Here is a 24,365-nt window from a genome sequence, read left to right on the forward strand (position 1 = left end):
AAACCTCGTATCTCCATTTTTGATGTTTTTCAGTTTTTGACATCATTTGAAAATGCCTGTTGTTCTTTACACTGTATGTAAATTTCATGCTGAGTGGACTAAAAGAAACGGCCCGGAATGACTTCTGAAAAATTCTGGTTCCATTGACTTACATTAAAAGTAAAGTAGGCTTTTTCCTTCTCCTGTAACGTCACCATTGTGGAGATGTGCATGTTTGGTCAAACTATCTGGTCTAAAATTTGATCCCTAAATTCATAATATGGTGAATTCTGGATACTAAATTTATTAAAGCTTCATTCTCAGTGTTATGGAGCTTTCCCGTCATTTCACACACATCTGACAGTCCTATATTTCTTTTTTCCAGCTTCCCGATTGTTATTAGTAGAGAGCTGAACAGGCTCAGTGTATTAGAATCATTTTACATGTGTATCTACAGTTTAATCGGATTTACATTATTAAAATAATTTATTTTGAAGTGTAGTTTGGTAAAGTACAGTGCTATTCCTTATTAATCCTCGAAGTGTAGAGACATTACCGTCAATTTGATATATTATTTCATTGTAATTACACAGTTGACTGTTTGCATGAATCTGATCAAAGTCTGTGCAAGAGTCCTGCGTCTCCTAGTTACTGTTGCTATGGCCGTCTCAACACTGCAAAACTCTCAACAAAACTCTTATTACCGTTGCTCTGAAAACGAGTGTTAGCAAATGAAGCAAATGAGGTTTAGCTTACCTCAGAGCTCCTTAGAGACGGATCTTCCAGAGCTTCGTCTAAAATGTTTACAGCGTCAAGAATAGAATAAACAGCTCCACCGTCCAGAAGATCAGGATAGCGTATAGCTGAATAACACTGTAATAACACTGTAATAACTACCACCGTGAGGCCCTTTTCCTCCACTCGGTGGATGAAGTGCACTCTTAATAATGATGTTTTGTAAGGGTTCTTCAGTAAAGATAATGGTTCTGTGCAGAATCGTGAAGACTCAAAGAACCCTCTGCATGACTAACGGGCTCTTTGCATCGTAAGAGGGTTTTTCACACTGATAGAGAAAGTGCTGCAGATGGCTCCGTATAGAACCATTTTTTTTAAAAAGCACCCACTTCTACGAGCTTGGAACAGTAGAAGAACCCTTTTGGGTGCTATATAGAACCCTTTTCAAAAAGGTTCTATATAAAACCATCTACAGCACTTTATCAATCTTAGGAATGCTTTCACAATCAACAGCAAAGGGTTCTTTGAGTGTTCATGTTTTTATGTAGAACCTGTTTCTTTAATGAGGAACCCTTGAAGAACCATCATTTTTAAGTGTGTGTGGCTCAGAGATGGTTGTGATTGGCTAAGAGGCCAATTTATCACATAGTTACACTCTTAAAAAGGTGGTTCTTCAAGGGGTCTTCAGTAAGGAAAATGGTTCTGTATAGAACCATGTGCACTTCAAGAACCCTTTGCATGATTAAAGGTGCTTTGCATTGTGAAATGGTTCTTCAGATTGATGGAGAACGTGCTGTAGATGGTTCTATATAGAACCTTTTTGAAAAGGCTTCTATGTCGCCCCAAAAGGAGCTCTGCTACTGTTATGCTGTCAAGCTTGTAACAATAGAAGAACCCTTTTGAGTTCTATATAGAACCCTTTCCAAAAAGTTTCTTCATAGAACCACTTATAGCACATTCTCCATCAATATGACGCATCTTTCACAGTCTACAGCAAAGGGTTCTTTGAGTTCTGTACTAAAGAACCATTGAAGAACCATCATTTTTAAGTGTGTAATGCCTTGAGATGGTTGTGAATGGCTGAGAGGCCAATTAATGACATAATGGCACTTAATTGGTTCTTCAAGGGTTCTTTAGTAAAAGCAATGCTTCTGTTTACAACAATGAGTTCAATTTAGAACCATTTCATGCTTAAATGGTCCTTTGCATGGTGGAATGGTTCTTCAGACTGAGGGAGAACATGTTGTATATGGTTCAAATGTGGGTTTGTAACAATAGAAGAACCCTTTTTTGGTGCTATACGATGAAAGCATGATTCTCTTTACTGAAGAACCCTTGAAGAACCAACTTTTTTAAAGAGTGCATTTCCTCATTGAAGTATGTTTATATTCTCTATTAACAGGTTTGATTCTGCACGTCCAACTTTTTCCACTTGTTTGGGTGTCAGCCAGTGATAAAAGCGTGGTGACACTGTGAAACACTGTCTTTTCATACAGAAAAGAGACCGAATTAAAACGTTGATAAAACATCTCTTCTACTTACAAGCGTAGTTTGAATTAAAAGCCGAGAATCTGCCCTTTAAAGGAATTTCTCCGTTTGTTTCGATGAGCTACGACTGAGAAATCCTTCGCCGAAATTTACAACACGCTTTTGTTGCTGCCAGTAGTAACTGCACCTTCTGATGGTGCGAGGTCATATTTGAGTCTGCGCTCGTCTCAGAGCTGCTGACTCTGAGTCTAACCTTTGCTCTCCGGCCCACAGGGCTCGCGGTTCAGATAGCGCCTTTAGTGTGTAAATGACCAGGGTGTCGTTTTTATTAATACCTCCTGCTTTAATTATGCTGCAGAGATCATTAGCAGCTCTGAAGGCGGGAGCCGTGCTCTGCTGTAGCAGTGTGATATATCGTATGCTGCGTGTGTAGCTTCAGAGGGGAAGTGCATGCTCAGGGGAGCTAGTTTCATGCCCAGGAAGGGAGCCGATGTCAGGGCACGGTGTCGCTGAGCCGCTTCAGTGAGCGCAAGGGTATGTATGTGTGTGAAGGAGAGAGCAAGGAAACGAGAGATGGAGATAGAGAGCGAAGAAAAGAGGGAATAAAAACTGTATATTGAATTGCAAAGAGCGTCAGGTGGTGTCGGTTTCAGCCCCCAGACTCTATGTTGCAAGGGCTGTAACAATATGCAGATTTCATGCCACGTATTGAGGTTTTTACGATAAAACGTTGTCGTAATCATCCCATGATATTAGGCAGATTTGATACTCAAGTACAAATGAAAAAGCATTTTGAACATTTATTTTGTCAAAATAAAACTGCAGCATCTGCTCAAAGAACTGTTAAAGGATAATTCCACCAATTGTTCAAGATTTCTTTACAGTTCTGTGGATGTAAACAAACTCACTCATACATTCATAGTCATGGGGCAAAATTGACTGACCCAGATTTCACTATTTCTCTGCAGTGGTGGTGATGGGAACCAGGGGTCATAATGTTATAGTTTTATTTACTAACCAAAACCATCAGTGAACCTATATGTGTCTCTTTTATGTCTCATATTTATTTTTTAGTAGTTTTTATGTCATTCTGATAGAAAAATCTTGATAAATCTGGAAATCAATGTTTTGTTTGTTTGTTTGTTTGTTTTTGTGGGGACTACTTTGTCTTACAACACCCTTCATCTGCTTCTCCACCCTAAGTGGATTTTAAAAATACATAATTATAAGAAAAAATATTCATTCTCAACACGACCATGTCTGGTTCCTGTCACCACCACTGTGAACCGACTCTACTTTCTCTAGAACAGAGACGTTATGTTTTATCCATTTAATTATGCAGAAATTATGAGAAAGAACATTTTCAGTTTTTGGCGTAATTTAAAAGATGCTTTTTGCTCTTTACATTGTGTGTAAATTTCTTGATGAATGAAGGGTTATTATTATGAATATCATCGCGTCTCTGCTGTGTCATTCTAAAACGAACCAAATGAACAAACCATGCATATTTAACCCTGTCTGTGATGACCTGCATTCAGTCCACCCTCCAGCAAGTGTAAATAACTCATCCAAGACAGGCCTAAAATATTCTGTCTAGGTGCACGGAGGTTCTGAGTGGAGCCTAATTGGCAGCGCTGTGTGTTAAACTGCTGGGGATTGTGCCGACCTTTGAGGTGTTTCTTAGTTGTGATTCTGCCCGTATCCTTTAGGGCAGCGCTTTTTCCCACTACCAGCTTTTTTTCCCCCCTTTTTTTCAACACATACCTGTTTGCGGAAGGCCTGGGGGGGCCGCTGACCACCATCCATAATGTATGAGTTTTGTACTTCAGGAATTTCTGAAGTATTGCTGTACAACCTGAGACCAAAACAAAGACTCAGAGATGGACAGACAGGCAGACCTACACACACAGACACAGTGGAGGTGTAAAGCTCTGACCGTACAATGATTCAGTAACCATACTCTGGCATATGATTCAGTGAGTCCTGAAATATACACATTTTCATGATTCATTTCCATTTCATTCTTTTGGTGTGATTCAAAACTATACAGACGGTGTGCCACAGTCGCCTTCAAAGCATTTTACCCCTCACAGACGGACCCTCCTGTGAGGGATCTCTCTTATTTACCATCTCTCTTTCTCTCCTTCAGTGAGGTTCCATGACTGCGGACGAGGTGGGCGTGTGCGGTTTGAATGCAGCCAGCCGACAGATTTCCGGATTGAACAGGATGGAGAAGTGTTGTCTGTCCAGACGGTCCAGCTGCCCTCCTCCTCCTCCTCCTCCTCCTCCTCCTCCTCCTGGACCTCTTCCCCTCTGCTCATTACAGCGTGGGATCTGTCCACCCAGGAGCAGTGGCAGACAGAGATCAGGCTCCAGCCTTCAGGAGGCCTCAAGTCTCAGGTACACAATACAAAGAGGAAACTTGAGCTTGAGCTTTTCACAAAGCTGTAGCTTCTGTCACACCTGCTGCATATCCTCGCTGTCGGGACGAAACCTCATCTGTCCATTATTTATTTGTTCATTTATTTATTTATTTATTTGACATAGTTTGAAAATATGAGCTGCCCTTTACATTGTCTTACATTTTCATGGTGAGGACACAGACAGAAATGATCCAACATTCCTTGTACCTTTTTTGAAATAGAAGGTTTTATTCTAACGGCAATTTGCTGGACTGTAGCTTGAAGGATGCAACTGCCTCAGCATTGGCTTTATTTAGTGCTAAGTGCTCTTATTTTCACAAGACGGTGACTTCGATTCCCAGTGAGGCCACAGCCACCTGTAGCCACGACTGCGAGAGAACATAGTTGTCCTTGCTCTGGGTGATCATGATGGTCCTCAGTCTCCCCGTCGAGCAGAGTAGTGCTAGCCAACGTGAGCGCGTGAGTTGACAGTTAGTGTTCTCCTCCAAGCGTGTAGAGCTGTCCAGTGACATTGCTGAGTTTACATGTTAGTGATAGCTGGTTGACAGCAAGCTAGATATTACATTGTTTCAGTGCAGCAGCAGCTGAAAATCCCGCCACCGCCAGCAATCAGCAGAGTTCAGTTTTCCAACTTTTTCCGTCGACCGGCGGATATTGGGTACAGAATATCTTTCTACAATTTTATGTCTTAAATAAACAATTTTTAATGTTAATATGTAAATAAGACTTTAGCTATGATGTAAGGCTTAGCTATGAGGTGAAATTGGACACTGTTAAATAATATTAGATTTTATTCATTTAATTTATTTTATTGAACAATATTATATTTATCGTAAGTATAAAATATTATACTTATATTATATATAATATTATATTATATATCGTGTAATATTATATATAAAATTGTAATATTATATATCGTAAGTATAAATATTGTATCGTGTGAAACTGCAGAAAAAATGACTGAAAAGTGCAACTCTAAATAAATAAAGGCCATGATTCACAGTTTCATCTTTCAGTATATAGTTTATTTATTTATGTATTTATTTATTTTTACTTTTTTTAACGTTCTCCTCATTTTTGGGATGCTAGGGTATGGCGGTGACCCCATTTCTGTGTGCAAACACTGCTTTTGCTTGAGAAGCCATTGAATTGGTGTTGCGCCCCAAGCCGGTATTTGTTTTTAGAACATTTTATTCATAGAATCGTTTTAATTAATTAATGAATTAATTAATTATTCAACAAAGACGGCGATCGCAAACTGTTGAATGTTCATGTTTTTTATACTTGCTTTTTGAAATAGCAGTTATAGCACTGTAGATAGATAGATAGATAGATAGATAGATAGATAGATAGATAGATAGATAGATAGATAGATAGATAGATAGTCTTTTTCACCATTAACTAGCTTAAATGACCAGAGATCAGAAATGGTCCTGTACATTACATGGTTATACATGGTGGAGGGGATGGACTTAGATAAGGAAGCTTGCAAACATGAGTAACGAATAATAAAGAATAATGAAAACAAGCAAGAAATGAATTGAAAAACACACAGACTAAAATGTTGATCTTTTTAAGGAAATCCTGCAGCCATAAGCAGTAATTCTGACATCTTATCCATTATTATTAAAGCTCGTTCTTCTTTATGGTAAGGACTCCAGTAGAAAAGGATCCAATTAAACGGCATGCGTCATCCTGGAGTCCCGCCTTAGTCCTGAATTGTCTTCTGTCGTTTTTACATTCAGTGGTAATTCAGTGGATTTTTCTACTTACAGTGCATTCGCCTTGTTATGAGTAGGCAGGTTAAGCCCCACCCTATGCAAATAAGCATAAACTGTTAGGCAGTCTCTGGTCTGGGTAATTGCGTATTTTAGTTAGTAATGAGCACAGAGCTCCAGTGCTGCGCCATATGGTCTAATGTGCCTGGCAGTAAACTCGTCTAATTTCATTTGCCTGTGCGTTATGATTACCAGGCCTGCTAATTACTAATATGTAGAAGAAATGAAACATTTCTGAATGGCTGCATGTTATGGGTGCTAAACTTTAACGGGCCTAACGACGCTATAATCTGAGACATGCCAGCTGCCCACGGTCTTGTTCTTACTGCACCATCAGGGTGTCAGATTTGTATTAGAAGATAAGAGATGTTAGCACTGATGTAACCCTTAAAAGCATCACTCGTCTGCGTCTCTCTTGACCAGCCAATTTGTTTTCCACGTTATTGCTCTTTGCCTAGTCGCCCCTCCAGCACAGTTTAATTCTTCACGCCTTTTAAAGCACGCTGCGCTCACGGGCGATTTAACGGCCCCAACGAAACAGGTGTTCCGAGAGAGTGGATGGATGCTCAGTGATTAAAACTTAATGTGTCGATTTATGGCCGAACACAAAAGGTACACTCGACAACTGTGGGAGTGAAGGAGGGGGAACAGTCGCAGAGTGACCGATCATAAAAAGCAAGAAAGCAGGTTTCAGTCCATATAGCTCGCAAGGTTACAGCGCTGCTGTTTCATCACGATAAACAGCTCCCCCAGTGGTGAAATGCAGTGAGTGCCACTTCTGTGATTGGAGCTGTATTATATTTGTCAGTCATACTGACCAACTTAAATGGGAATTCCACACAGACAATCTGCATGAAGCAACAGTTAAGATGTAAACCAAGTAATTCAGAGTGGTTTGGTGTGAAAAGTTTGAAAAAAGGAGTCAGAATTGCTCACAGTGGTGGTGATAAGAGCCAGACATCCAGTACAGCATATAAACATTGCAAAAGCTTCAGAACTAACTTTCAAGTTCATACATCCCCAAATATGGGATGTAAGCTGTAAACAGCCTGTTTTCAGTTCATTATACAAAAAACTAATTAAACTGACACTCTTGTCCAGAGCGACTTACAATTTGATCATTTTACACAGGTAGGCCAAGGTGGTGTTAGGAGTCTTGCCCAAGGACCCTTATTGGTATAGTGTAGGGTGCTTGCCCTGGTGGGGATTGAATCCCAGTCTACAGTGTAGAAGGCAGAGGTGTTAACCACTACACTAACCAACCACTAGTCCACCTATTCAGGCCACAGGAGTGTTTCACATCAGTCTTAAAGGCAGAGTGACAAACTCAGCCTGTTTAATTCTGAGGGACAAAGGCAGGTTGGATATTGGCCATGTAAAAAAAAAAAAAAAAAAAAGTTTTGGGACAAGAAACGACACTTGACACGATAAATGGACCTCAGGGGGAGAAATAACTGCAACAAAATATAGCATATCTAAAAGCTCCCGTACAGAAATTCCAATACATAGAATGGTCATAAATTTGTTGTCTGATGCCTGAGACTTTGAGTGTGTTTACATGCACTCAGTAATCTGATCATATCAGATTTCTACAGTTATCTGATCATTCAAATGGACATGTAAACATACTTCTGATTTCTTAGATTTAAGGTCCAGAAATTTGACTAAGGAATCCAAAAAAGAGAGCTGGATTTCAGCTCAGTAATCAGATTTCTCAGGGCATGTGAACTCTTACTCTGATTTCTTTCAGATCCCTCGGTCCTATGCATGCACGAAAACAGACGGTACCGGAAATAAGCAAGCGGCGTTGCTCTGAGATGCAGCAAAACACTTGGAGCAACACTAAAACCAAATATATTCTCAATGAAACGAAGGATTTAAATATTCTTCATCTTATAGAGTGCTGTTGTTTTTAAAAAGCAGCTTCATGACGTTTGAGTTTTCTTCTGTGAGTTTATTGGCTGGTTACAAAGCAGATTATTGTCTGCCTCATGTAGACCTGGACTTTCCCAGTTATCTGATTACTCAGGTGCATGTACAAGTGTTGATCAGATTAATGATAAAGCCTGATTTTCTGCAGATATCAGATTATTAAGTACGTACAAATGCACTCATTGTTTTTGGAGTAGGTTTGAGATGAAGTACATTATTTATAAAACAATCCTCTCCAAAAAAAGTTCCATAGAAAATACTTGTATGTTCACTGGTGAGTGAATAAAACAGCTGTGTTTGTGTAAAGATCATCACCACTTTGAATAATTTTACATTGATTTTATATTTACATGACACATTTGTATCAATTATGCAGGACGTGTTTATCGTCCTGCACTATGAGAGCTTTATTTGAGTGCTTTGCTTATGGTTAAACCTGAATTAGTACACACTGCGACGTGTGGCTCCCTGTCAGGCTGTGTGAAGGATGGCACCCTGTGGGGTTATTTATAAAGTGCTGCATGTTCTTAACATCATGAGGTGATTTACTCATTTGCACTTCTTTCTCTGTCTGAGCGTGGTGAGATCGTGCCTGAGTGTAGGCGCCAGGGACCGAGACCTTTTCCCTCTTTCCTTTCTTTTTCACTTTTTTTCACGACTTTAAATGGTGTAAATTGTCTGGGTTATGAAGTGTCTACTGTAACATTCCCAGTGGAATCTCTTCCTCTAACTCCAGCTTTGCTCTCTTTCTTATCCTCAGTTGCTCTTTCCTCCCCCTTCCATTCCTTTTTTCATTTCTTCGCTCTTCTCACCCTCACCTCTGTCGCTCCGTCGCCGTGCAGTTCAGGAAGCTCTCCATGCAGCTTCTATTCTGTCTTTCAGGCAGGTGCTGAGTGGCATCTTTAGCAGGTCATGAGGTTCTTACACAGCTTTCACTGCCTGCAAACCTTTTACATTTGTGGAAATGCTCTCAAAATAAAAATAACAGTTGGATTGTGATGGTAAAAGCTAGAGCCCAACTGGGATACAGATGGCCAACCGTACTGGCCAATATCAAAGTAATATAGCCAAACACAAAATGTTTAGGCATAAAAAAATAAACAAATAAATAAAATAATTAAATACTTAAAGCTACACTATGTATGTTTTGGGGATTTGGAGACCTCTCTGGTGGAAATGTGTAATTGCACGTTATGTGTTCAAGCTTGTTTTGTAATGCGGGTTGTGCTTCAGACTCCTTCTCTGAGCTGAAGAATCGATGATTGCAAGCACGTTGAAAGAGAATTCAAAGAGAACTCAGTCAAAACTTAGTGAGAGACGTGGCTTCTGAGGATGTGAGTGAATGATCTACTATTGTCATCATATCTTCATTAGTATGATTGTTTTTGAGAAGTAAACATCAAGGTAGACCTTCTTTTTGAGCCTGTGTGTGTGACGTTAATGTGTAAAGCTTTACTGGACGACTCACAGCATATTTTAAAATGTTTTCTTTTTTATTATTATTATTTTTGTAAATGAAAAACATACATAGTGATAATTACCACTTGCCCACTAATATTAAGGCAATAAGCCACAAAGAGCTGTACTGCACAGTCATTTTAAGAGGTTTTGTAAGGCGTGAAGCAGATGCATTTTCATTTTAGCAGTGAAATGCTTTCTTTACAGTGGTGGTGATAGGAACCAGGGGTCATAATGTCTGCAACACAAACATGGCGACTTTATTTATTACCCAAAATGAGCAGTGAACCTACCTGTGTCTTAATTTTTATATGCGATGTTAATAACAGTGAAATTGTGGTAAATCTGAAAAAAAATGCCCTACAGCATCCTGCAGGTACCTCTCCACCATGAATGGCTTTTAAAAATACATTTCAGGTCAAAACTCCCATCTCAAAACTATCATAAAGCAACATCCCAGGCATCAGGCACTGTAGTTTGTAGTAGTATGTAATAACTTTCTGTGAGGGAGCTTTTAGAGGCAATGAACTCTTTAGATGTCTGGTTCCTATAATTAACATTTACAGCATTTGGCAGACGCTGTTATCCAGAGCGACTTACAGTTTGATCATTTTACATCGGTAAGCGAAGGTAGTGTTAGGAGTCTTGCCCAGGGGCTCTTATTGGTATATGGTAGAGTGCTTGCTTGGCCAGGGGAATGAATCCCAGTGCACGGCGTGGAAGGCAGGGGTGTTACCCACCACACTACACTACACCAACCACAGTTCCCACAGTTACTGTGAACAGTTCTTAGTCTGCAAGTCTCTCTAGAACAAAGGATTTCACACCAAACCTCTCTGAATGTCTTTATTCATGTCTTAGCAATTTTATTATACAGAAAATTTGGAAAATCTGTCCCTTTAATACTCTTCATAGCAAATGCGGATGTCTGAAGCTAATAAGAGTAAAGTTATGCAATATTTAAAGTGAATATACTTATAATATATGCTAATATATTTATAGTGAATCCTTCAGTTCAAAGCCTGAGTGTTTATAAAGGAGCCTGCTGACTTGTTAGCTATCTGGATAGTTCTAGTCGATTTGTGTATGTCTATTAAGAAAATGTGTTGAAGCAAATCCAGGGCGGCATGGTGGCGCAGAGGGGTCTAGGCTTGATTCCCCGGCTGGACAGCCAGGGTCCTTACTGTGTGGAGTTTGCGTGTTTCCTCCCACAGTCCAGAGACATGCAGTCAGGCCAATTGGACATGCTAAACTGCCCCAGGTGTGTGAGTGTGTGGATGTATGATCTGTGTGTCTGTGATGGACTGGCGGCCTGTCCAAGGTGTTTCCTGCCTTCCGGCCAGTGAGCCCTGGGATAGGTTCCAACACTCCCTGTGACCCAGAAGGATAAGCAACATAGATAATGTGTGGCTGTGTTTATGTGTGTGTGTGTGTGTGTGTGTGTGTAGGTCTGTTCTGTTTCAAGCCTTTTACTTGTTGTACCTGATTACGTCTGTCGGTATGCTGAGATCAATGCTTGCAACATTAAGGCACATTAATATGGAACTCAGTTGCTGCGAGGAGTTCATGGATGTGTATATATTCAGTATTTTACAACGGCTTTGAACAGATGTCAGATTATAGGAAGAGAACAAAATGAAAAATCTTAAGATTTGTGCAAGCCTCCGTCCTCCGTGCTTCAGTGTTTGAGTTTCTGCTGTTTACTTGAGTTGAAGTATCGTCACAATTAAAAACAATTGATATTTAATTGAACTAAAAATATTGGAGTCCATTATATTTTTGAGCATATTAAATTGCTTTTATTTGGGTTCTTCCTGAGCGCTTACAAATGCCATATTTGCACTGATATTGCTTGTATTGTGTCTAAAACCCACCACGAATAATTTGCCTCCCTGTAACTCCCTAGTGTTATGTCAATGGGCGGATGTGTGCGCGCTTTTGTAGCCTGAATTGAGTCAGCATAATTAATACAAGCTGGAATAAACAGCACGGTGAGGCAGCTTCTGCTCATTAAGCAACGTATCTCCTGCAGGTTTGGGCTTTTAATGATGTCATTAGTCTCAGTGCTCATTGTTTTCATAAGGACGCGCCACCAACTAAGACTGATATCTCGACTGCTTGTAAACACGCTCATGAATATTAAATACAAGCATGTGAATTGACAAGAGAGAGAGATTTTCACTGCCACATGTCAGCTCACAGACTTATATCTCGTTAATGTAGACGACAAGCGTACAGCTCATTACGCTCAAGACCCAGTTTCAGGAAAAGTTGTCTGACAAGGAGGCACAAAGAATCTCCATCGATGCTTTCTGCTTTTAATTAATAATACATAAGTGCTGATTAGGTTAGTAATAGTCTTTTTTCATAGGGGCTCATATTTGGGCCCACGTCGTTCGCTCCCCATGCCCACAACATCTGATCAGAGTTTAATTTAAAGGGCCTGTGTCACAGCATTTCCTTCACTCTTTTGTTCAATATAGTTTGTAAACACTGATAAAGTTTCCAAATGTACAGAACAAACTGTCTATATATGCAAACCAAGTGCAAAAACTGTTGTTTTTGATTCGTTGTTTTTGTGATGTCACAAAATATTGCAAACTTGCATATGTCCACTTATAGCAGTTTAGCTCCACCCATTCGTGCTGAAGTTACAAGGAGAGTTGCAGCCTGGACTGATTTTCGGATTAAGCATGAAGCAGGGCAGCCAATCGAAACAGACCTTATTTACATATACAGTGCCATGAAAACGTATTTGCCCCAGCACCTGGTATATTCCATTTTTGCTTACTTTCACACTTAAATACAACTAATTTTATCACTTATAAAAGTATCACTTTAGTAAAAGATAAAGACAATCTGAGTAAACCCAAAATAGCTTTTAAATGAGTGTTTCATTTATTGAAGATAAAGATTTATTTAAAACCTGCGCCCTAAACCAAATAGCTGGTTGTGCCACCATTGACAGTAACATCTGCGATTAAATGATCGAGATAACTTGCAAGTCTTTTACTTCATTGTGGAGGCGTTTTGGCCCACGGTTCTTTAGAGAATTGTTTTGATCCGGCTACTTTGAAGGGTTTTCGAGCGTGAACTGACTGTTTAAGGTCTTCAGACAGGATTCAAGTCAAGACCTTGACTCGGCCACTCCAGACCCTTACTTGTGAGCTATTCAGAGGTGGACTTGCTTGTGTGCTTCAGATCGTTGTCCTGCTACACAGCCCAAATGCACGTAGGCTTTAGTTCACAAACTGACAGGCAGACATTCTCTTCCCTGATAGAGAGCAGAATTCATGGGTTCATTCATTATGACAGGTCGTCCAGGTCCTGCAGAAGCAATGCAGCTCCAGACCATCACACTACCACCACCATGTTTCACTGTTGGTATGATGTTCTTATGGTGGAATGCGGTGTTAGCGAGGGCAAATACTTTTTCACAGCACTGTATCGCTCTTAAAGGCACAATTTAAAACAAATGAATTCTAGTGATCAGGAGAGGTTGGAAAATGATCGTGTAAATACAATGTTTTTGGTAGGTGAAATCAGAATGGAGGTCTTTTAAACTATATTTATTCTTGACTACATTATATTTAGTTAATATTTTAAACCAAAATCAGAGTGTTTGTAAACATAAAGACTGTGTGTGCTTCCAGGTGCTTTGCTTACGTCCTGTCAGTGGCAAAAGCAGCTTTTTCTGAGTAGCGCTAAATAAGAACAGACCAGACTGAACCAAAACATTGCTCATAGTGTTTGAGACTATAATGGCAAATATGTCCAAGCACCTAATGGATTAGGTGTAGGATTTTCCCATTTTCCAGCTTTTAGAAGCAGGTAGAGCTGAGATATAGTAGTATTAACCCCAGTGAGGGAAAGTGAATGCAGAACACATTTAACACGTTCTCATAGAGAAGCTTGACCAAAATTAGGCTTAATCATAACGGATAAATAGGCGGCACAGTGGCACGGTGGGTAGCGCTGTTGCCTTCCAGCAAGAAGGGCCTGGGTTCAATTTCCTAGCCAGGTGACCAGAGTCCTCTCTGTGTGGAGTTTGCATGTTCTCCCCGTGTCTGCGTGGGTTTCCTCTGGGTTCTCCACAGTCCAGAGACATGCAGCCAGGCCAATTGGACATACTAAATTGCCCCTAGGTGTGAATGTGTCTTGTCTGTCTGCCCTGCGATGGACTGGCAACCTGTCCAGGGTGTATCCTGCCTTCCGCCCAGTGTGCGCTGGGATAGGCTCCAGCACCCCCCCGCGACCCTGAGGGATATCTGATAACAGATAAATAAAAGCTATTCATTAAGAAAAGTTTCTTCCTTAAATCTGTTAAGAATAGGCCCTTTTCACATGAAATGGAGGTACGTGAACGCTGAGGAGGACAAATTCCACTATTGCCTTACACAGTTATTAACCTCAGAGACTGGTATTCATATCACTTCAGCTCACCATGAAAGGATATGTCCTTTTGACTTTATCTTTGTCATATTTGCCAAGATTGAAATTTAAGGATGTGTCCAGAATTGCTGAAGAAGCAAACACACAACCAAGTGGGAGTCCAAGCTGAATAAAGGGTATAAATTCTTCATGTCCTTCACAGCTATCAGAGTACAGGAACATAGGCTAAACCAAATAAACAGTGTTAATGAATGAAAAAAGCCCCTTTCCCACTGAATCAGCCTCAGGTTGAGGCTGTAAAAATATTATGGGGACCATAGTCTTATGTTGTGCTAATATAGACAGCACCTTCAACACCACTGACCAGACATCCGCATGCAATTAATGACATTTCCAATAGGCCATTCGCATGCAAGTTTATAAGGTCATTGTTAATAACCACTGCTCCAACACGCTGATTGTCATAAATCAGTGCGTGTTCACTAATCGCATCAGCAATTAGCTCCTTTATCTGCAAGCAGGGCAGCACAGGCCCAAGGGACAGCTTTAATCAATGACCAGTAAAGATTTCTTCATTAACGTCTTCATGACTTCTTATATCTACACGGCTACCACAAACATCATCTTATCCGCAGGCTGAACTAATGGGCGGGCGAGATCCTTTTGTTCAAGAGTAATCAGAAGTGCTTCTTTCAGAGTTCGAGCTGTCGAAAGCTTTAAATCATCTTCGTGCCTGGGATGCTTTTGTAATCATGAGAATACTAGAAAACAGAAGAGTCACGAACAGCAAGGAGTTTTTTCACAGAAGTACATTCTGAGGAATATTGTTAGCTGGATAAACTTGAATGCTTAATGGATTTAAGCATAGCAGGTGATGTGTATCTGTGTAATGAGGGAGGGTGTGGCCTAAGGAGGTCAACACCCTATATCAAGGTGTGCATAATTATTAGGCAGCTTTTTTCTTTAGGCAAAATGGGCCAAATAAGAGATTGAACTGACTCTGACAAGTTAAAAATGACCAAAAGTCTCTCAGAGGGATGCAGAACTCTTGAAATTGCTAAGATATTGGGGCGTGATCACAGAACCATCAAACGTTTTGTTGGAAATAGTCAACAGGGTCGCAAGAAACGTGCTGAGAAAAAAAGACGCAAAATAACTGCCAAGGATTTGAGAAGAATCAAGCGTGAAGCTACCAGGAACCCATTATCTTCCAGTTCTGTCATATTCCAGAACTGCAACCTAGCTGGAGTATCAAGAAGTACAAGATGTTCAGCGCTCAGAGACACGGCCGAGGTAAGGAGGCTGAAACACGACCACCACTGAACAAGACACATAAGCTGAAGTGTCTAGACTGGTCCAAGAAGATCTGAAGACAGATTTTTCAAAGGTTTTATGGACTGATGAAATGAGAGTGACTCTTGACGGACCAGATGGATGGGCCTGTGGCTGGATCAGTAACGGGACAGAGCTACACTTCGAGTCAGACACCAGCAAGGTGCAGGTGGGGTGCTGGTATGGGCTGGTATTATTAAAGATGAGCTGGTTGGACCTTTTCAGGTTGAAGATTAGCTCAAAATCAACTCCCAAGCCTACTGCCAGTTTTTAGAAGACACTTTCTTAAAGCAGTGGTACAGGAAGAATCTGCATCTTTCAAAAAGACACTGATTTTTATGCAGGACGATGCTCCATCACATGCATCCAAGTACTCCTCTGCATGGCCAGCCAGTAAAGGCATTAAAGATGAAAAACTTATGACATGGCCCCCTTCATCACCTGACCTGAACCCAACTGAGAACTTGTGGGAAATTCTTAAACGGGAGATTTACAGTGAAGGAAAACAGGACACCTCTCTGAACAGGGTCTGGGAGGATGTGGGTGCTGCTGCACAAGCAGTTGATCGTCAACAGATCAAGAAACTGACCGACTCCATGAATGGAAGGCTTATCACTGTTATTGAAAAGAAGGGGGGCTTAATTGGACACTAATTTTTGTTTATATTTCTTACTTGAACAGATGAAAATCAAGTGAGATGGGATAATGTGTGTTTTTCATTTAGCTGCGTAATAATTCTGCACCATTATAGTTGCCCAATAAATGTGCACAATATATATATATATATAGGTAATCGTTAGTAATTAATATTCTGTCAATTTTTTTTCATTCAAATATTAACACTTCTCTCACCAAATAAACAGAAACTACAAAATTAAATAGATTTTTAAAATGTGTCTGTGACGTGGAGCGAGGAGGCGGACGCATACGCTGAGATAAGTGACTTTTATTATGGGCAAATCCAGGGTCATAGTCATAACGGTCCAGGTTCATGTAGCCAACACGGAGGGAATATGGGTCATAACACAATAAACACAGACTGAATTTTACAATGGAGAAATGGACCAAACAATCCAAACAGCACGAGCATATAAACAGTGCATACAAACAGTTTGAACAACAAAACAACAAAGACCAACACAGACCAAGGCCAACACAGGGCTTAAATACACGAGGGCTAACAAGGGATCACAAGACACAGGTGGAAACACAGGTGGGAAAAATCAGGGGCAGAGTAACCAAACAAGGGGGCAGGACAGAGAAACCAAAACAAACGCTCATGGAAGACCAGGAAGTAGACACGAGCACATGGACAGGACAAAACACAAGCACATGAGGAGACTGGGAGGGGCCAATCGTGACAGTGTCTTGGGTACCTAAGACTTTCGCACAGTACTGTACATATATATATATATATATATATATATATGTGTGTGTGTGTGTGTGTGTGTGTGTGTGTGTGTGTGTGTGTGTGCAGCAGTGGGTTGTGGGAAAGCTCCTTTCAATCACAGTAGGTAAAGAAATGTCTATTGTCATCACCCACATGAACAGAATCTTTCAGGAGAGAAGCGCCGAGACGTCTGTTCAGGTAGCAGGTCTGTTGTGTGCACTGTGAGGTGCTGCTTTGTGTGCAGAGATATTAATTGTGTGTTAAGAGAAAAAAAACTCACCCGTTATGTTCCGTCACACGTCGTGAATTCACACCTGGAGCAGGTGCAGCAACAGGCTAAGGCTCCACCGTGTGAACACAGATTGGAGAGAGAGAGAGAGAGAGAGAGAGATGAAGTAGTGCAGTGGTGTCTTGGGAGAATGTGACTGTAGCCCTGTTTATATATTACAGGCTGCTGCTTCATCGGTGCAGCCTCAGAGCACACAAACGAACAGCCACCAGCACACCTGCTGCTGTCCTGCCGCGCCCAAACCGAGAAACAGGCCTGACGTTTTGATCCATTCTCGATATATACAGCTGGTCCAGATCAGCAAGAGGATTATGGGAAAATGGCACAGACATGAGTAGGAGAATCCGTATGATCTCACAGTTCAGTTCAAGTTGTTCAATTCATTTCATTTTAGTTCAGTTCAGGTCAGTTCAACTTACTGTAGTGGTGTTTAGTTCAGTCAAGTTCAGTTCAGTTAGTTTAGGTTAGTTTAGTTTGGTTTGGATCACTACAATTCAGATCATTTTAATGTAGGTCAAGTCAAAACTAAGGTAGTCTGTGCCTCAGATGTCCGTGGATTGTCTTCTGTCGGATGTATGCCAACATGACCATATCTGTCAGAACTTCATGAGTTGTGTTGTCATTAGTTATCCGCAGTTCTGGGTGTACACATCTCCGTGTGCTGGTTTTCAGTCCCGCAGGAAACAAACTTTTGTGTATCGGTCAAATGTCTTTTCCAGACAGAGAAGGTGGATCTTGGCCATGTTGAGTGATGAAACCCACCTATTGTTTACCATTTTACACAGGTTTGGCTCTTTTTCATTTACACATATTCGTGTGGTTGGATAGTGTAGTGGTTAACACCTTTGCCTTCTACGCTGTAGACTGGGGTTCAAGCACCCTACACCATACCAGTAAGGGTCCTTGGGCAAGACTCCTAACATCTGTATAAAGTGATCAAATTGTTAGTCGCTCTGGATAAGAGTGTCACCAAAATGCCATAAATGGTTGGGAATTTCTGCAGGTGTGTGTGTATTAGCATTCATGTATAGATTCTATGTTTTAGCTACTGTGTATCTAATGTGCAGACGTACTTATTTTGCACTCCCAAGATAAACCTAACCTAGCCTTATTCGGCCTAAATTGGTTAAACTTAGCCTGGAAATTTGACTCAATTCTGTAAGTCACCATTTGCTAAGCAGAACACAACTCAGCAACTTCAAACAGCCGACAAGTAATAGATAACGAGAATGTCAGTAAAACACATGGCTTAATGTGAGTTTGTTGGTGTGAAGATTAGCTGCCAGTGCTGTAGTGTTCTTTGACTTTGTTAGAAGTGCCTAAAGAGTTAAACACAACATCAAGGTTAGGACTTTAGGGTGGTTAGGGTGGCTTTGTTGTTCTTGCAAATGTATTCAGATAAAATCCTCTGGATTCGCCCTTGCTTGTTAGAACCCGTACGAGATGTTTGCCAGGTCAGTTTGGGAGAGCAGTAACCTGTCAGATTCTCATAGAGGGCGTGAGGGGCAACTCATTTATGTTTCTGCTCTTTGAACTTGTGCTTCTCCTTGGTTTAACAAACAATTATTATTTCAGGGGTTTCTGACACGGCATGCACAAGTTACTCATTTAGAAGGATTTTAATGCAGATTTTCTCGCTCAAAAACCGAAGGTGTCTTCCAAGGCTTTTTGAAAATTGCCTTCTGTCCTGTGTGGGTTCAAAGTTAGTCTGACTTCCTGGCGTTCCGTCAGGCTCTGAATGTGGAGGAGCTGAGGCTATTTGAAGCTCTTGGGCTTTCTGAAAGTTAGACATGCAGGTTTGGCGTCTTATGTGTCGAATCGTATTTCATTTTGACCATGGAGGGAGATGGATGGAAAAAGTGGAGTCTGTCTGTCTGTCTGTCTGTGCATTTCAGGAGTTCAAAGTGAAACGTGTGAGCTCCTCCTTTTATACCGCGGAGGCATTTTAATCCGTCTCAGCTGGTCAGAAGATGCTCCTTCAGATCAGCGCACCTTTTCCCCTCTTCTTAAGGAATTAGCTTTGTCTGTAACTCCCCTCAATACTGAGAGAAAGAGACTTCATACAGTTAAATAACTTTTCATCTACTGGTTTGTCCGTGAAAGCAACTGATCTTAGTTTTAATGCTGATGCTGCTGTGTTTGTCAGTGTGTCAGGTGAAGTATGTGACAGCATACAAAGGATTCAAGAGGTCTGTGATCTAATAGTGTTTAACTACATACTATATTAATGCTTTAAATGCTGCAGTTAACTTTGTCAGCACTACATTTTTGTATGAAAATAAGAGGTGATATTTTATTGTGATTTGAATTTGAGTTATTTTTGTGTGTGTAGTCTTATTTTATAGATAGAAAAAAACTCCTATATGTTTTTGTCATTTCGATATTGGAAAAAAGAGAAGTGACTGCTATAAATACAATCAGATGCAAATGCAGCTCATAATTCTGTGATTATGTAATGATTTGTGTAATTTCTAAATCAAATCAAATTTATTTGGAGCGCTTTTTACAACTCATGATGTCACAAAGCAGCTTCACAGAATTCCAGAAAAGACAAAGTTTTAACAAGAATGTAAAGACCCCCAGGTGGGCAAGCCAGGGGCGACGGTGGCAAGGAAAAACTCCCTCAGAGCTGAGGAAGAAACCTTGGGAGGAACCCCTCCTCCTCTGGTCAAACTACCTACAAGTGATTATACTACTAATATTAATAGCAGTAGTATTAGTAGTAGGAATAGCTAGGAGTCTTTGAAGACATCAGTGTAGGGTGGGCAGCTAGTCCAAGGCAGGTGGTGGTAGCTGGGGCGTGGGCAGCTAGTCTGAAGTGGGTAGCAGGAGGGCTCGACAGTCAGTCGTCCTTCAGTGTCCGGCTGGACATGTGGGCGATTGTATACTCGGCAAAAAGCAGGGAGAGTATATTAGTTTTATTCTGTCTGTTTATACATAAAACAGGGAATGTGAACATTTCCAGAGTGTGACTAACGACCCCGGCAGATCTGACTATGACAGCTTAACTAAGAGGAGAGAACCAGAAGAAAACACAGACACTCTGAAACAGTTTGGCATCTCATTTCTAGGGCTGCAAAGCTCACACAGTAATAACCCTTTAACATGATAAATTAATAATGGCATTAAGTTTTTTAACATTGCTAATGGATTTTCTTAGTTTGACCCTTCAGACTGTTCATAGTAGTGCAGGCTGAGCCCACCTGTGATTGATCCCGATTAACTGCAGAGAATAAATGGGATTATTTGCCGAGAAACTTATATTAATGGATATTCTTTGAGAGTATCTGTGATTATAGCTCTCTCTGCGATTAATCGCAATTAACTACGCCAAATAAATGGGATTAATCACACAGAGAGGTACAATCACATGGATTCTGTGATTGAATCTGTGATTTTAGCTTTCCTTGCAATTGATCCCAATTAAGTGCATCAAATAAATGTAATTAATCACAGAGAAAGATTAACATCAGATATCTACCTGTGATAGAATCTGTGATTATAGCTCTCTCTGTGATTAATCATGATTACCTACACAACATGTGATGCTAGAATCACGTGTTCTGTGACAGTATCTGTGACTATAGCTGTTACACATCCCCTACAGAGAACTCTTGCACAATGAAAAAGTTGGGAAGTTAAAAGAAAGTTAAGAAGAAAAAGTTATGGCACATTTTGTATTTTATCTTTTGTTCTTTTATTAGATATGTTAAACTGTTCACTAAAATTTGCAAAAAAATGCCACTTTTAAGATTAAGTGACCCTTATTAGTCCCACAACGGGGAAATTCCACCTCTGCATTTAACCCATCTGTGAGGTGAAACACCACATACACACTAGGGGGCAGTGAGCACACTTGCCCGGAGCGGTGGGCAGCCCAATCCGCAGCGCCCGGGGAGCAGTTGGGGGTTAGGTGTCTTGCTCAAGGACACCTCAGTCATGTGCTGTCGGCTCGAACCGGCGACCTTCCGGTCACGAGGCTGGATCCCTAACCTCCAGCCCATGACTGCCCCAGTTTTAAGCTCACTGTAGCCAAATCTAATGTGTAATTTGATCAAGGGTGATCAAAAGTTTGCCTATGGCTGTATATTTGGAACAATATATAGTTTATTTGATTATTACATTGGTATTTATTTCTGTATTTACATTTTTGATGCCTAATCATTTTTGAGCCAGAAAAACTGTAGCCTGAAATAACATTCAGCACCAAAGGCCTTTAGAAAGAGCTGTTATTGATCTGTTATTATATAAAAAATAGCTGATTGAAAACAGATGTTATTGTTTTTAAGAGAGCATCAAGTTCATATGGTTAAGTATAAATATCAGTGGGTTGTCAAAGCCTGTTAAACGCTGTTTGGACCAGCCATGAGCACGTCATGACGTGAGATGTTAGCTGGATTGAGCGAATTCATTCGGCACTTCCTTCACTGTGGTTTCAGATTGGAGAGCTTTCACATTTACTGCCTCCAGGACACTTGCTCTAATAGGAAGCTGTGAAATGGACTATAACACTGACACATAGAAGTTGATGTTCTTGCACTGCCTGTGTGAGTCCACTTCAGCAGAGGTGTACAGAGCATTAACCTGTGGCCCTCTGACTGTGCTCTGTTCTTCAGGAGAACCGCGGCTCCAGAACTCTCCCCGAGATCATAATTCCCTCCAGGCAGCTGGACAGTGAGCTGAAGCGCATGAAGAGAGATTGGGTTATTCCTCCTATTAATGTCCCGGAGAACTCCAGAGGGCCATTTCCACAGGACCTGGTCAGGGTAAGGTCAACTGCCTCTCTCTTTCCCTCTCGCCCTCTCTCACGCACACACAGATGGCCGAGTTCACCCAGAACACCCCGCGGTCCCGTAGTTTTGCCATAAACATCCAGAGATGTCGTGCATACATGCTCTCTCTGAAAATGCACATACGTCCATGCTCTTCTCAGGCCTACACGTACATCGTGCCCCGCAGACAACGTATAATCCCTGCACGCTACAGAAAACCCACACAGTTCACACACCCACGCACACCATCTGCTGTCTTAGAGTCAAAGAATCCGCCGCGACTGCAGTGGAAGATGGAGCCGCGACACGAGAAGCAAATGCTGGCAAAAGTTATAATTAATTGCAGCGTGACACTGAAGAACTTAATCTGTCATAAACCGACCAGGCAAATGCGCACACATGCATATGTATGGGAACACTGCACAGATTCCATGAAGCTAGTCCAGATAGGTTGTGTTCACTTTACGGGGTTGAAGTGGCACTGATCTGATGTTTTTGTCTAAATGTGACAGATTTAATGATTTTAGAGCTGTGTAAACACAGAAAAATCTCAAATCAAATTTCACCACAGTCACAAACGACCATGTTACATTACAAGCCTTTTTGGTCATGTTACAGTCACATTACAGACCTTTTTGGTCATGTTACAGTCACATTACCGTATTTTTGGTCACATTACAATCACATTACAGACCTTTTTGGTCACGTTACAGTCACATTACAAGCCTTTTTGTTCATGTTACAGTCACATTACCATCTTTGGTCACATTACAGTCACATTACAGACCTTTTTGGTCATGTTACAGTCACATTACAAGCCTTTTTGGTCATGTTACAGTCACATTACAGTCTTTTTGGTCATGTTACAATAACATTAAAGGTCTTTTGGTCACATTACAGACATTTTTGGTCATGTTACAGTCACATTACAAGCCTTTTTGTTCATGTTACAGTCACATTACAGTCTTTTTGGTCATGTTACAGTAACATTTAAGGTCTTTTGGTCGTATTATAGTCACATTACAAGCCTTTTTGGTCATGTTACACTCAAATTACAGTCTTTTTGGTCATGTTACAGTCAAAATACATGCCTTTTTGGTCGTGTTACAGTCACATTACAGTCTTTTTGGTCATGTTACACTCAAATTACAGTCTTTTTCGTCATGTTACAGTCAAAATACATGCCTTTTTGGTCATGTTACAGTCACATTACAGTCTTTTTGGTCATGTTACAGTCACATTACAGACATTTTTGGTCGTGTTACAGTCACATTAGTCTTTTTGGTCATGTTACCCTCACATTACATGTCTTTTTGGTCACATTACAGTCACATTGCAAGCCTTCACATTGGTCATTACCTGCATGTTCACACTGCTGGTAAAAGTGGTCCAAATCCGATCCTTTTCTTCATGTGTGACACACAGATTAGTTTTTTATGCAACTGTGTGAACAGCAAAAAAACACATTCATGTTTCATAAACTGTATTTTCTTAGCTAAAGTAAAATAACGGCATGTCGAATTTTTTGATTATTATTAAGGACTTCATTTGTTACTGATATCTCACATCGACCATTTTATCTGTTATAGATTCATTTTCTGTTTTGTTTCCAGTTTGGTGGTCCATTATTTCACCGCCTCTTTTAAACCCTGTGCCTTCTGAGTGAGAAGTCAGTAAGCCACAGGCTTGGTAAATGGCATGTTAAATTCAGGCATTGTGAGTGCATCATTACATTCACATCAGGGTACATTTTGTGCTACGCCTGCCTCCATTCATCTGGCCAAATTATTTCAGTAGTGCACTGTGAAGGACTGAGAGGAAAAATCAAACAGTGGGTAAGAATGAATAAAATAAGACTGTGGAAAAATGGACCCAAATCCAATCAGCTGCTTGTTACTTTGCAGTTTATACAGTTACTACACAGTAGTTTCTGTTGTTTACTGACTCGCTATAATCTTTTTATGATAGGTTTATAAGTACTGATATACTGAGAAAAGCACATTATGATGTAATCTATTGCCACCCCTGCTGTCAAGGCCAGAAGATCGAATATAAGCAAAAAGTTGCGGTTGAATTTGATAAGGCTTGTGTTATAAGCAGAGTTCATGCGTTCAAGGCTATAATGAATTCTTCCTTCTTCTCTCTGGTGGGTGTGTGCAGATTCGGTCCGACCACGATAACAAGGTGAACCTGCGCTACAGTGTGACTGGCCCTGGAGCTGACCAGCCACCCACCGGCATCTTCTCCATTGACCCCATCGCTGGAGAACTGAGCGTGCTGAAGCCCCTGGACCGCGAACACATCGCCAACTTCCATGTAAGAACATCTGAAGTGCTTTTGAGATGGAAAAAAGGACTGAACTACCTACTTTGCCCACCAGAAATTTGGGGTCTC

General features: G+C 40.7%; 1 protein-coding gene across 1 annotated transcript in view; it reads left to right on the forward strand.

Annotated features, from left to right (window-relative positions):
- LOC108412305 (cadherin-2-like) overlaps positions 1–24,365 on the forward strand; it is a 170,888-nt gene that overhangs the window by 97,401 nt on the left and 49,122 nt on the right. The window contains exons 3-5 of the mRNA XM_037530869.1: positions 4,352–4,602; positions 21,816–21,965; positions 24,132–24,287. Of these exons, the coding sequence (XP_037386766.1) occupies positions 4,352–4,602; positions 21,816–21,965; positions 24,132–24,287 (557 nt within the window). The remainder of the gene's footprint in view (positions 1–4,351; positions 4,603–21,815; positions 21,966–24,131; positions 24,288–24,365) is intronic.

This window comes from Pygocentrus nattereri, chromosome 2, assembly GCF_015220715.1.
Source record: "Pygocentrus nattereri isolate fPygNat1 chromosome 2, fPygNat1.pri, whole genome shotgun sequence".
Classification (NCBI taxonomy): domain Eukaryota; kingdom Metazoa; phylum Chordata; class Actinopteri; order Characiformes; family Serrasalmidae; genus Pygocentrus; species Pygocentrus nattereri.